Source organism: Branchiostoma floridae, chromosome 7, assembly GCF_000003815.2.
Source record: "Branchiostoma floridae strain S238N-H82 chromosome 7, Bfl_VNyyK, whole genome shotgun sequence".
Taxonomy (NCBI): Eukaryota; Metazoa; Chordata; class Leptocardii; order Amphioxiformes; family Branchiostomatidae; genus Branchiostoma; species Branchiostoma floridae.
Window position 1 is genome coordinate 14137074 of NC_049985.1, and position 15592 is coordinate 14152665.

Here is a 15592-nt window from a genome sequence, read left to right on the forward strand (position 1 = left end):
GGACAACCTCATTCAAGTTAAAGGGGGGATTTTTATTTCATTATATAACTCAAATAAACACTATATCACATTGTCTTACATGTTAATATTCTTTATGATAAATATGGAATAAATATTACTTGTAATGAAATTGTCATTCTTTGTTTATCATATACAATATTTCCTCTCGTTACCAAAGTGGTATGTTCTAAATAGATGACGTATGAGGTTAAAGGTCGTCAAATGTCACCCAAAGAATTTCGGTCATTGATTTTTCGGCTTTTGTCTGTCGACATTTTCCGGCGGATTGTTTTCCCAGGGTGGTTCTTTAAGTCCTCGTGGGAGTGTGGTGAACAGCCATGACTGTGAAGGTTTCAAAGGGTTTATGTAGAGAAAGAATCGGCTAGTTTTAGGTTTTAACCCTGTAAATTGGGGTGGTAGAATACGGCGAATTCGCCCCCCTCCCCTGTTTTGTTTCAAGGCCGGGTCAGGATATCTTCAGCTGCCAACAAAGAGCCTTTCACGCATCGCAGACTGTGCTCTCTGTGTCAAGGGTCCTCACTGAGCACACAATCGTCGCGTTCATAACTGGATCGCTATTCCACTGATTGATCTGTAGTGCATCTGTAGTAGTACACTCGTTGACTGACATGTCTGCAGACGAGATTGAAGAGCCGGTGGTTTCGCGCTCGCGGGCGAGCAAGAGGCCGGGCAAGACCGACTCCGACACCGAGGGAGTTTCATCGTCGTCCGATGAGAAGGGAGAAGACGGGAGAACGGAGAAAAAGAAGGGGCGAATCGTTCATGCACCGATCGGTAAGTTGTGTAATTTCTGGGGTAGTTATTGGCTCAAGATTTAGCACATCAGTCGATGATCAGACCCATCAATCATTCAGGTGCCAGTTGTTCCAGCACCAGGTGATAAACGACTGTAATAGTACATGGTTATGTAATGTTACGTTTGGTAGAAGGAGGGCACTACACTAGTAATCTACATGAAACAAAATTGTTCTGCAGGCCTGTTGATTAGAAGAAACGAAGCAAATTGAAATAAGTTAAACAAATTGGAAAAAAATATGTGAAACTTTAACTCTACTCAACATCAGCCACGGTTGTTCATATAGGCAACATAATCTTCACAACAATTAAGGCGGTTGCCTCAACTGAAAGCAGAAGAAGAAACTGTCAACTTGTATATTGACAAGGCAAAACTGTTTTTCTCCAAATCCTTCCCACAAAATGCAAGTTCTTGAGTGAAATACTAGTAGTAGCTGACCCTATGTTTGCACAACAAAATTTTATTGTTTGCCAGACTTACAGAGCACATTTCAGGAGCTTTCATCAGAAGAAAGCTCCTTGTCAAGCATTTTACCCCCAATAAATTTTACCCAGAGGATGAGACCATTGTATAGCTCTCAATGCAGGATGAAACATGTCACAGTGTTGACATTATAATTTATGCATGGTCAGGGTGAGGGTTGATAAAACTTCTCACTTCTTACCTTTGCAATGTGTGAACATTGTACATGTGTATATGGTTATGGATAGAATTCTACCAAAAAGTAGCCAAATTAAAAAATGTACAGGCTGTATTTTTACAGTAGTAATATGTGTACATGAAAAGCAATGACCCAAATTGTGAACCAAGATTCATTTGTAATTTTGGATAGTTTTTATCTCTCAATAATACATGGTTGAAATCTATTGCTCAGGTACACGTGTAACTGGAGACATGTCTCACTGCTAAGAAGGTAGCCCTCTGCTCAGTTCATGACCATTCAGATCTAGGATGGTGCTATGCCTTCTGGTGCTATGATGCCATTTCAAACTCGAAGGAAGAACTCATTTCTTAAACTAAAAAGAGTAAAATTCAAGATGCAATGTAATATATTCTATATTACAGACAGTGGCAGATGTTTTGCTATTGCAATTTTAATTGCTTTGCATTGGCTTACTAATTATAGGATGTGTATATTTTCAAGGTTCTTTAGTTTAGAATATCTGTACATTGTACCTAGTATGGCTGTTTTCAAATTCAAGTTGTTCCGCTTCACTACCTGGAGTATTGTTGAAGCCCCACCTGTTTCAATTGTTCACCATTGAAAGAGCCCATTGTCACCACTGCTGTTGTCACCGTTACACACATTACGTACACATTCTACTCCAGTGAACAGCAAATTTTGCAAAGCAGCAAAAAAGCCCTACATCATGTACTAGTAGATGTTTTGTCTTGTCCTTGATTACTGTCCATCAGTGCTTTGTTTGTTATGTTACGCTTGTAATTTGGTTATCTTAGCGTGACCTTAATTAATGTTTTGTGTAACCAGTATTTAGTTGCAGTACTAACAATACATGCATTTAGTCTTAATGGTCTGTTTCATAGGAGATTAAAAGATTTGATTTACTTTGTTGCTCTGGAAGACAGAACAACTGTTGTTACAAGGGACAGGCTAAAAAGCCAAAATGATTAGAAAAGGAACACAATGAAAGTGCCTTTTGTAAACTACATGTATTAGGTTCAGGGACATTCTGTGCAAATAGTATGTAATCTTAGAACAGGCACAAGGGACACTGGTGGTGTCAAACTTCCTGAAATAAGCAAATAGCATGTCTCAGAACAGAACAAAGGAGCACAAATAGATGATGAACTATATGTATTAGGTTCAGGGACATTCTATGTAATTTGTAAATACAGTATAATCTTAGAACAGACACAAGGGGCACTGGTGGTGCCAAACTCTCTGAAATAAGCAAAATAGCATGTCTCAGAACAGAACAATGAAGTGCAAGTAGATAATTCCAACCTTTTGTTGTGATGAAGGTCTTTTGTCTTATATTGACTTAGATAGAAAGCTAGATGTTCAGGATTTGCTAAGTTTTCAGCTCTGTGTTCTCGTGTGTAGAACATGATGTTTTTGCATTGCTTCATGTACGTACTTACTAAAAGAAAAGGCACCATGCTTTAACTCTGCCCAAGACTGCTTTACTTTTAAACTTGTGGGTCAATGGCCATTCAGGCAAAACCCTATGGGTCAATGGCCACTTGGTGCCAGGCACTGGTCAGTAGCCCTGGCTAGATGGACCTTGATCTCAAGGCTTGTGCACGTTTCTGTAGGCATACTGTAAATGCAGAAACTTTATGTTCACGGTTTTTCGCTGTGGCTGCTTCACTGCGAACTCAAAACCACTGCAAACATTTTCCTTCTGTATTCTACTTGCACCGCCTATGGCTCCCCCTTCTCGGTTCATGTACATGTATGTCCTATACATTTGTACATTGTAAGAGTGTTGTAATGATGAAATATTTGAGGTACTTGCTACGATGAATACACAAAAATCCTTGCAAGACACACAATTATCCATGCTATGTTACTGTACAACACCATGATAGAAATGTAGTATTGCACTATGTATTCAGAGGGTTTGAATCTTTGATCAGTGACAGTTGATCACACCAGCACTGTCAAAGTCAAGAGAGAATTGTTATGTCTGTTAGCACCCTTGCTGAGTAACCAGTAAGTTGTTTCCGACTGGCAGTTTGTAGAGGTGCCGTGTTTTCTATTACAATGGGTGACTACAGTACAGTACTGTAAATGTATTTAGGTTCACGGGACGGCGCTGCCGCAAGCTCAAAACCACTGAGAACACTCCATGTTCCCACAAGAAATTAAATCCCTGCGAACTTAAATGCATTTACAGTACTGTAATGCTGCTATGTCATGACTAATCTGTTAGGTATTACATCAGACCTTGCATCACTGTTTACATTGTACATAGAGCCTCCAACTCTAAAGTCTAAGGTTACTGCATTATACCAACCCATAGCAGACAAAAAAGATTAAGTTACTGTGCTCTCTGTACAGATCCGTAAATATATGGTTAGCATTTTAAGAGTATGCACCAAAAAAAACATGTGGGCTGTGTTATTGTATATATATATAGAGAAAATAGAAACACCCAGCCTATGAATTTTTAAACATTTAGTGATGCAATATTTGAGGATTTTCCAGACACATGCAATTTTCAGTTCAATTCTGCATCAATTTCCTTTGACATGCAATTTCAAATTTAACGCTAGGTCATTTGTCTTGAACATGCGATTTGAAGTTCAATACTAGATAAAAGGATTATGTTTTGACAGCTGCTATGCCAGACAAGGGAATTGAGTTCAAATCATTCATGTGTCAGTGTTTAGAAGGTTTGATGACATTTTGTCTCAACTGGTAAATAGAGTATTGTATACAGGTGTTTTGTTGCAACTCTTATTAGAGAGGTGGGAGCTGGAGGAAATATTCTTTATTCATAAATTTACCTAGAAAGCCAACAGTTGTATATTTATTATAATATAAACAGCTATTTTCAGCTCCAACTGGAAGTCGGGTATTATGATACCTTTATGTATATGCACTAAATATAGTGCTCATCATACAAGTAATTGTACAGTTGACATACCACAGTCATGGTTGTAGAAGAGTACATGTACACATCTTACCGGTATAAATGCAGTAGACTTTAATACTGCAAGAGCTTTTAATTATCTTTCAGAATTAAGTTTTACAAAAGATTTTTAACGACATGATCGGTATGTATCTACGATAGTATCTCTCTCCATGTAGAGCAGGACATACTAGTACTGTATTTAGTTACCATGCCATCTACTTTGTTGCAGACAAGTTGGGACCATATGGGCGCTGGATCCGCCACATTCTGCTGGAGTCCATTCTGGTGGGCACACCTGTCCTGGTGTCCATACAGGTGAGTCTGCAGGTGTCCTGGTGTGTTAGCACATCTGGGACACCAGACAATTACATTTACATCTACTAGTCTAAGTACTAAACTAAACATGTCACCAGCTTATTTGCAAGTGTCTAGCCAATAGTGCTACACATATATAAGGTTTCTTGTAATACAAGTTGTATCGTATTTGGCAGAAATTTGAGTACTGAAAACTTACCCTATTTCTAATTGTATATAGTAAGAGGATTTTAGTATTCTTCAAGTCTGATTTTCAATTCAAAACTTTGCTGTACAACATTCAGTATCAGGGCTCGAAATACCACCTGCAGGTTAGTGCAGGTAAAATTGGAGCTGTGCAGGAATTTCTGTTGTCTAACTGCACCTAACCTGCACTGGTCCATGTACTGGGTTTTATACATAAATGTCCTATGATGTAGTTGTATATGGATTGTTATTAGCTGCATTGATTGTTACCACCTATAAAGTATAAAAGAAAAAAATAGCAATGGTTCCTGAACAATTTTAGTATGATCTACAAATGTATACTTGTTGCTAAATTCAGAATGATGCAGGTAAAATTTGTCTGCTGCAGTGTTACTTGACCAGTGCAGGTATGCAGAAAAAGTATTTTGAGCCCTGAGTATATACCAAGTACTATGATTGCTAGCTATATCATGTTGAAAGTGTTTTTAGTATTGATGTGTAGCCCTCTTCTGATTGCTCCACTGAACTGTGGCCTTTGATTCACATTCAGAGTTTTTTTTCAGACACAATCAATGTTGTTGTTCTCTGTTCTTGACTGCTGTTCAAGTGCAGTTGACTTCATGAGAATATGCATGCAAATGACGTTAAAGTCAGTAGAGTGAACTTTGTTCCAGAAGAGTTAGGTTACAAAATGAGCCAAGTCTCTTGGTGTGGCATAATTGTACAGGCGCATTGTTAGTGTGGGAAGGGGCATGACATTACGGCTCAATGCATTCTCAGGCCTGAAAAGTACATTTTCTATCACCTTTCAAAGAAGGACTCTGTGTCTGATATAGGAACAAGTTACAACAAGAAAGGAAAAACAATATCTGGAGCAAAAGTCTTGCAAAGAGATATCACTTGCACACATTAAGATCATATTTCTGCTATATTTTTTAAAGTTGAAAGTTGTGTATCAAAAATTGAATAATAAACTGAAAGAGGCAGAGAGTGAGAGACACTCATACATTTTCAGACTGCTCAAATGAGCAGAGGTTTTATTACGTACACAGGTCTGTTTTAGGCGTGAAGATTTCTGACGCCTTTTTTGTTGACCTGTAGAAATTCCGCACACCTGCCCGTACCTGTGCAATGAAGATGATCAGTTTCCTGGGTACAGAAGACTTCTACACTCCACTCGTATTGTGTCTGCTGTGGTAGGTGTCTTACAAACCATGATTTCAGTGTCTAAACCTTCCCAGACATTTCTAGCAATTTTCATTTGATGCCAGAATGCTAGATCTAAAATATATGTCTAGGAACAGCGTTCGTGCAAAATGCAAAAATTAAAAAGTAATTCTTTCTTCCTTCAAACCAAGTGACATGTATGCCAAACAGTATATGACAGTGAGTGGTATGATAAGGTGCAAAGTAAATACATTTGCTTATCTGCATATGAATATACACATGAAAAGCATTAACTTTATTTTGTCTGTATTTCAGGGTATTAGAGTCTCGGCTGGGCCGACTCTATGCTCTGCTTATGGCAATTGGGTTTTATGTTACTGGGTTCTTGAAGGTAAGTGACACTTAATTTTTTAAAGTCACTCTTCGTATCAAATCTTGTTGATTGATTAATTCAGATGTATGCTAGTTTCCCATAATGCAACATATTGCATTCATTATTTTTGAAGAGTCCTACATTTTTTTCTTTTGCTGACTATCCTCACATGATGGATTAAGAAAAATGAGGATAATCTACTGTTATTTACTCCCTCTGCAAATGGTATAGTTTTCTGTCATTCTGTAGTTATTTGCATATTGTGAAATGACAGGATATGAAGAAGAAGATGGTGTAACTAGAGACTTGAAGGATTGGAAAGTTGGCTTGGCCCAGATGCATAGATTGTCTGGCAGGTTGGCTGGTATTATTGAGAAAGCCACAATGATGAATTAAACAAGAAAAATTCACATATTAAGCTCAGTATCTTTATTTCACAGAGTTATGACATCCTGGATTTTCTTGTTGTAACTGTTAAACTCATCATAGTATGATTTTTTTCAGAACTTCCTGTGTTTGCCACGCCCTCCTGTAGATGCTGTGGAGAGTCTAGAGAAGGCCTATGATTGGTGAGTGTTTAATCTCTAAACAGATGTTATTTTGTTAGTCTTTTGCTGCCTGTTTTGAATGTATACTTGCCTCTCTATTGTAGTAGTGTCCTGAGTATACTATTGAGTACTTGAAGTGGGTGGGCAGCATTTAGCTAGTCTTCACACATCAGTTCCAGGCAGATACATGTGTTTTTTTGTGATCCCAATAGAGAAAGATGTAGAAATGCAGAAAAGGTTGCACACAAGACTAACAAAATAACCCCTGACTGATTCTTTTGATTGGAAACTAATATAATACATGTATGCAGTATTAACATCTTCAGAATGGTATCTATAACCCCAGATGTCAAAGTAACAATTTTATCATTTTTTTCAATTGTTTCCAAAATATGTTTTTTTACCAAATATCAAAGTAGCACCAACAGGCAGTTTTCATAAGACAGTTTGTTGTTTGTGTCAAAAAGGAGCAAATTGGTCATCAGTTAAAATTGTTTTGTTTGAAACAGTATAGTATGCTTATTGTCTTGTAAATCATTGTTGATATTATCTTTGACATTTAAACAATTTTTCATTGCTAAAACGATTGTTTGTTTTTTAATGTTTACACATCATGATGATGTTTACCCCTCCACACCAATATAAACAAAGGCACAATATATCTCAATAGCGAAATCTTTGGCCTATGGACGGTACAGGTTTTGTTGGCACAACCGCCCACTTACTCTGTACTCTGTGCCAAGTCAGGAATAGAAGATCAAAGCCATTTAGTGTACAGTACTTTATCATGGAACAAATGAAGACTGAAAGCAACAAGCATTGAAACTACAATATTTTTTGATTTTGAGAAAAATATCTTCACTTGTTTGCTGTTCAGGAAAAGGTAGCCTATTGAATGAATAGTGAGGCTACTGTACATGTGACCTGTGTAACACCCCTCAAAGGGGTCACAGGTAAATAAACCCCTACAGGACGGACCCTTTTTGCCTTTGTGAGGCTGTTAATGTTTATCAATGTGACACACAATACAGACAGTATAACATTGTGCGGTCTTTTATTTAATTTCATTTCATTTATTGGCAATGCAAACAAGACAATGTCTTAATTGTTAAGACTGAAGACTTACCATTGTGATAACCTGTGAACATGATAGAATGATAATTCAAAAATTGATCCACACTTTTTTTTCTGTTGGTCTAAATATTTTGGCCAAAAATTAATGATTTGACTAGTACCAGTATAGGTAGTCCTTTCATGATTTTAGCTAAATTGTCTTACTCAACATTGTAGTACTAGTAGACAAGTACAAAATGTAATGTAATGTCAGATGTAAGTTCTACAGAATGTCTTGAGTTACAGTCCACATATCTTGTGAAAAATAACTGCAATATCCACCAAATTCATTGTTCTAGTCATGCATTTTGTATGTGTCAGACATCTCTTAATATGTCTATGTGGGACAACCTGCAAAAAGCTTATTGTTACTGAACATGTATGTATGTAACACATATAATATCAATACAAAAAACCCATGTGATATCATGTTATCATTCCAGGGCATTACCGAGCCATCACTCCTTGCTGGGGGTCATGCTACCATTCTACCTGTGGTTCTACTACTACCTACACTGCCACATGTCCACTACCTTCCTGGTGGTGCTCTTCTTCATTGTGTGCATATGTAAGTCTTCTAAAGTCTTTCTGAATTTCATAATTTTCTGATGGACATTGACCATGTAGCATGCGTAGTCCAAGTAGGTTAGTGGCCCTGCCTCTGGAACTAGAAGCCATGAGTTCGATTCCGGCTGTGTTGCTCACCTGCCATGCACGCTACTGGAAAGGGTTGCCATCCTTAGGACAAGACGTTAAGCCTGGGTCAACTGTTCATTGTGCTTGTCGGAAAGAGCTAGGGGAATTTTCCTGGTATAATGGACCTGTAAATACTGTACATAGCGTCTGTCTTCTCTGTTACGACCAATGGAGGACTACATGTAGCTCTTCGGTGAACCAAAACTGGATCAAGATCATGTTCCTCTCTTTTAAACACCAGATATGGTTTACTGAGCTTTCCATACACCAAGTGTTCTAAGCTCTGCACCAAACATAGCTACTGTTTTCTTATGGGCTTTTTTTATGATTGTGACGGTTGGTCATTGTAGTCCTGTTGGTATACCTGTAGTTTTAACATTAGGTTTTCTGGAACATTAGATGATGCATGAAAAACTTCTAGTGTTTTGCACTTTCTCTACTTCCAGCAGTGCACAATTGAACAGTAGTAAACAGTTCTAACTTGTTGTTTTCCCGTGGTACAGGGTCGTTCTCCCTGATGACCAGCCGGCTGTACCTGGGCGTGCACAGCCCAGCGGACATCCTGACCGGCGGGCTGTTCGGTGTGCTGGTGCTGGCTACCTGGCTACAGGTGTCCGACCTGCTGGACAACTGGAGCGCTGTCCCTGAGAACCATGGTGAGATACAAAGTCCCTCTTACAGTAGAGAATTTGTGATGTACTTCAACCCATGGATAACCCATTGGATTTTGTGGAATATTCCAGGGAAATCCCATGGAAGTTTGGCAAAAAAGTATCAAAAGGAGTCAACAAGACCAATTTTGCACCTTTCAATGCAAAATCTCAATTAGTATATTAGGTAAATCATGACTTTCTGGTCAGTACTGGAGAGATACGTTGGACTATGAATGGAAACACTAGACAGAAATGAAGCGAGGCTGAGCTGATAGTGATGCTGGGATTTGAAAAATCAACTTTTAGACCCATTGGAATCATGGGAAGCATGAATTATTATTTTTGCTATGGCTGAATTGTCTTCAGCTGGTTTCAGTTTGAAATGTCTGTAAGGTACTTTTTTCGTAAAATGCTATCTCAAAACGTTATGGGCACGTTGTGTTTGGATGTAAATGTCCAGTGGCCAATGAAACTCATCTGCCGGCTAAAGCCCAGCTTATGATACTATCTTATGCCACAGCAAGATCTGCTTGAAGATTACATTTTCAGGTGCATTTGTTACTCTGTACCTTGAGTTGAGTTGTGTTGTGTTGTACCGACAGAGACTGTTGTGTGGTTGTAGTGTGGTTGCTTGTTGTACAGTTGTGTTGTACTGACACAAGACTGTTGGTTCCAGTGTGGTTGTGTACATGTGTTGTATAGTTTTATTGTACTGACATGAGACTGTTGTGTGGTTCCAGTGTGGTTGTATGTTGTAGTGTTGTATTGTACTGACATGAGACTGTTGGTTCCAGTGTGGTTGTATGTTGTGTTGTACTGACATGAGACTGTTCCATGGTTCCAGTGTGGTTGCAGGCTGTGGTGTACTCCATCCTGCTGCTTATTGTCCACCCACGCTGCCAACCTGCCACACTGACCTTCTCTGACACGGTGAGTCCCACTATTCAGCACCCCCATGAGATAGTGGAATGATCGTCAGCTAACTGTTTGGATACAGGACCAATCCAAGGGCTCTGGTTGGGGAGGGGTGTTTGCAGACTAGGTATAGAATTTGTCGGAAAATGTGTTTGACAGTTGACAGGCCAGAGTAGCATTTGACAGCAAGACTTCCAGGTCTGAAATTTTGATTCTTGAGATAATGGCGCATCTTTTTTTCACATTCCCATATTCCTTTGATTACATGTAACGTTTTTACCAATGTAATTTCTTTAATACTACAACAGTTCACCCCTGTATGGCCAGGGGAGGAAGTGTGAAATTTGGACGTAAACAAATACAATCTAAGGGAGGGGCAATGGGTGGGCAATTATCACCATAAATATTGCATTGTTATATTCTAGTCACACCTTGACTCATTTCAATATTACAGTAGGTCATTATAATTTTGCAACGAGGGCAATGCAGGAGGTAACAGTGCTAAATCTTAGTTTACCAGAGACTGTTTAAGCCTTTGTTACAGTAACCATTTTGATTGACTGATGACGGAACAAGCAAAACGAACTCGGGCCAGAAACAAAACACGTGTTTTCCTTGGGAAACATGATGAGGATTAAGCTATGATGTTCCAGGTGGTGTTGATGGGTGTGGCTGTGGGGGCCATCATCGGACACAGCAGAGTACGGAACTACTCCGCCTACCTGGCACTGCTGGAGACTATGTCTGGTGAGACTGCAGTCTGAATATTGTCATGGCCTCCAGTAGAACTGTGTACCTAAACAAACTTTAGGTACAAGTGCAGGTACAGGTACACAGGTTTAGGTACAGGACCTGTATCTGTGCCTGAACTACTCATTCCATACCATCTAACCATCTTACCTCATTTTATACTATAGAACTTTATAGTCATTTTGAGTTCAACAGAAACATTTTGCTCATCCGTTTACATAGCAACATCACAACAAAAATAAATGCATTTGTTAACTAGCCACCAATCAATAATCCTTTTCATTGAGGCAAAAATGACAGCTTTTTTTCAAAAGCTCTCCTTTATTTTGCTAAGAATTACATGAATTCCAATTTTAACGTGAATACTTAAATGGATTCGTAAGATATGATTCTGGACAGTTGAAAAATGAGAAGAATATGTTTCGATGCAACTTGTATCTGCATTTGTCCAGTTTAGATAGAAAAGGTGAACCAGGAGTTAACACCGATTTTTCCTCTTTTCCAGAACATGCATCACTGAGTGCAATCATAGGAATGTCCTTGTTACGAATGATTGTTGGTAAGTAAACATGTTTTCTACTACTTGTAACAAATATTTCTTGGCAACACCTCAGGGGCAAAGGCTCTTATTGATTCCTATGTTTGGTGTGCTGGTCTTCATTAGCCATTTTTTGCTAGCCTGAGTACCAACCTCAGTAGTGACTACTGGCTCAATCCTTTTGCTTGCTTACCATTTAGGCTATTTTTGGCAACACCTCCGGGGCTGAGGCTCTTATTGCTTCCATGTTTGCCTGTGCAGCCATTTAGGCTATTTTTTGGCAACACCTCCGGGGCTGAGGCTCTTATTGCTTCCATGTTTGCCTGTGCAGCCATTTAGGCTATTTTTTGGCAACACATCTGGGGCTGAGGCTCTTATTGATTCCATGTTTGCCTGTGCAGGTGGTGTGCTGGTCTTCATTAGCCATTTTTTGCTAGCCTGAGTACCAGCCTCTGTAGTGACCACTGGCCCAATCCTTTCACTTGCTAACCATTTAGGCTATTTTTTGGCAACACCTCCGGGGCTGAGGGTCTTATTGCTTCCATTTTTGCCTGTGCAGGTGGTGTGCTGGTCTTCACCACCCGCATCATGGTGAAGTACCCCTGCAGAACGCTGCTGTTCCTCATCGCCCAGTTTGCAGACATCAACGTCTACAGCAGCAGCATCTACAACAAAACCAACACCCCTGTCTCCAAGCACTACTCAGACGAGTACCTGCTTCCTCCCATCTATGTAAGATTGCTTTTTTTATGTATCATTTACCCTAACATGTTCCTGTGAACATGCTTTAAATGTGTTTTCAGTATATTGAGAAGTTAAACTATTCTCAGTTTGTGTCCCTTTGCTTGCAGGGCTGTCTCCAGCTTTAAATTTTTTTCCTTCCCACTCATTGTTTGGGAGCCCCTGTTGATGATTTTCTTTGTTAAATCTATAACTTCAAGCTCATGAGAGCAAATTTTCATCAATGTTATGTACTGAAGTTCAGATGTTTGGGACGAATGGGGTGCAATGTTTGTCCATCCCAACATGCAAATTTTTGTCCCAGGACGTAGGGACGGGTCCTAAAGACAGCCCTGAGGTACATGTATTGCATGAAAGATACATGTGTAATGACATTTTTCTAAAAATATTTTATGCTTAAGATCTGCTTAAGATTGCCGTTAATAAGTCTTTAAGTGCAGTTTGAACTCATGAAGACACTGTTTATGATCTTACCATTGCTGACATGCCTCACCCATCTCTCCATCTTCTCTTCCTGAAGGATCCTAAGAAGAAGAAGAACCCGTCCAGCCGTGACAGTAATGAGGAGGAGGAGGAGGAAGAAGAGGAGGGAGACAGGCAGTTACAGGCCAGCCGAGCGCCCGAGCCCGAGCCTGTCCCCTGGGACGTGGACATCCCCGTCAAATACGTCACCTACCTGTCCATGATGTGGATGGCCGTGGAGGGCGTGCCCAGCGTGTTTCACATCATCGGGCTGACTTTGTGAAACTACTTATCACCACACAAGTGTATAGGCTTTTAAAGTATAACTAATGCCTTGATGTGTATAGTCAGCTGAAGAAATGACCACCATCCTGCTGTTTGATGCTCTCAGACATCAGAGCGTCTGGGAAGTACATGACAACAAGCAGGGCTACTGTAGTACAGCATGTAACTAAGCGGCAATGCATGTGTGGCACCTATAGAAAACACTAACATGTAAGTACAAGTCATTACAGTCGGTACCTCTTCTCAACGGAGCCATTTGTACACAACCAAATTTGTAAGGAGTGTGCAATGTTTAAGTGTAAACATTCCCAGATTGGGACTCTTTGACTAGTCCTAATGAAGGGATTGTAGTGATTCGAATGAAGTCAGGACTTTAGAAGCCTTTAAATCAAATATGTGCATTGAAGACCACCTTTCATAATTTTCTGTGCAAAGGATTACAATATGCACCCATAGCTGTGGATGTCCATTGTACTGTACTGTAAACTCCTGGCAGAGTGAAACTTAAGAGTTCACTGTGTCTTGGAGTTGGTGATTAAAACACGTATACTAAGACAAGACAAAACACATGTTCACTGTGTGATGAAAGAACACATAACCAACATGAATATTTCACGATTTACAGGATGTTTTACAAAATACAAAAATGGCACGTGGAGTTTGATTTTCATCTGTCACAAATCTTGCAATGTGGTTTACTTCTGTTAAAGCCTTGAGGATAAAGTTGTTCTATATTTTATGGTACCAAAGTTGAGTTGATGATGTGGGGAGTCTGACATCTTATTTGAAAAAGTTTAACATCTGTGAAAATCTTGTCCAATTGTGTGGGTAACTCTGATAAAATCTATGTCTGATATTCATGCATGGTAACTTTTACAGTGATTACATGAATGGTTTTGACATTTATGGTACTTTACAGATGTTGTTAACTCCACTGTATTCTGTTTTGAACACAATCATACTGAAATGTAGCAACGTGAAGGTATAAGAAGATAGTGTTGTATTTTATGTTTTAATTTGTGTTATCGCAATTGACTCTTGGACCAATGTGATATAAGACAATAGCTCTCAGGTGATGTGGTTATCAGTAAGAAGGGGAATCCAATATGATGATATGTACCATTGAAAATGAAGTGGTAAATGGAAACTGTAAAACTTGACATGGCAACATTTTGACTTAATTTATTGTATGGATGAAAAAATTCTGTGTGTCAGTAAGTAATAGTAATACATTTAGTTGGCATTAATTTCATACTGGCATAGATGGAAATGTGATCTACATGTCTCTACATGTAGAAGACTTAGAGGGTGTTTTAGAAACAGTAACAGCAACTTAAACAAAAACATGCACATACATTTGTATTCATTGTCAAGATAAAGATATTCATTGTCTGTGAAATCTGGAGATCATGGAAAAATCTACTCAAAGGTATTTTCTAAATACTCCTTTCTTGCGATTACTACCAAAACAGAGGCAGTGTAAAAGCCATATGGTATAGACAGGTCAGGTAGAAATACACGTGCACTTTGAATTAGGGCTCTACTACATGTGTATCTCTTGTACTAGTATGGTAGGGTATGTAACCCTCAGTATCCTAAGTCAGCATTGTGTCGGTGAAGATGTCTTGATATACAACATCTGTAGCATGATAGGGGTTAACATCCAGAAAGGAACAACCTAGGGTGGATATAGAAGTTGTGTAAAATTGAAAGAAAAAAAGTTGGTATCAGGAAGTGAAATGAATGAAACTTGACAAGTGAAATGAATGTTAAGTTTTGTGTTAACGTGAAAAAGAATCAGAAATATTTACTGCCCTTTTAAACCCAACCTAACCCTACTCCTAAAACCTTTTTTTGGTATTTCTCTTAAAAATATGTATCTCTGTAAAAGATTGTTAATTCCACTTAAAGATGTTGTCATTCAAAAGTTATGAAATCCTATACATGTGATAATCACTACAATGAATTATGATAATTCATCATTTTTATATTTTGTTTTATGCCAGGTTTACGACATGTTTTGTTGTGCATGTTTTTGTGTTCACTATTGTACTTGTATTTTGTTCTGTGCTGCTCTAACAAGTATGTTTCAGTACTTCTGCTTGTTTATATTGCTGCTATAAGGAACGTTGTGTGCTAACCTTAAGTAAGCTATGGGGCGTCCTTTGTCATCATTACAGTACGTGTGACTATGAACATTAAAAGTGTACATCCCAAATGATAGAGAAAATCATGTGTTTTAGTGTGATTTTTATCATGTTCAGATGGTTGATAGTTTGGCATTTTTCTTACATTTATCATCATTTGATAGGAAAGTTGAAGTGCCCCCAAATCTGCTGCTACATTTACAGTCTGTGGCAATATGGTTAGGAACCATGAAGTAATGTAATATGGATATATAGTCAGCATGCCAAATTTTATTCGTTAGAAG

At 38.7% G+C, this 15592-nt stretch overlaps 1 protein-coding gene across 1 annotated transcript; it reads left to right on the plus strand.

Moving 5' to 3' along the window:
• The first annotated feature begins 198 nt into the window (after window positions 1-198).
• On the plus strand, window positions 199-15387 carry LOC118419957 (lipid phosphate phosphatase delta-like). The gene is made up of 12 exons (XM_035826652.1): window positions 199-795; window positions 4649-4734; window positions 6022-6116; window positions 6403-6478; window positions 6965-7029; window positions 8565-8689; window positions 9321-9473; window positions 10315-10400; window positions 11039-11132; window positions 11641-11694; window positions 12233-12405; window positions 12935-15387. Exons 1-12 carry the CDS (start codon window positions 630-632, stop codon window positions 13157-13159), a joined length of 1398 nt encoding a protein of 465 aa, XP_035682545.1. The 5' UTR covers window positions 199-629; the 3' UTR covers window positions 13160-15387.
• Window positions 15388-15592: the final 205 nt, after the last annotated feature.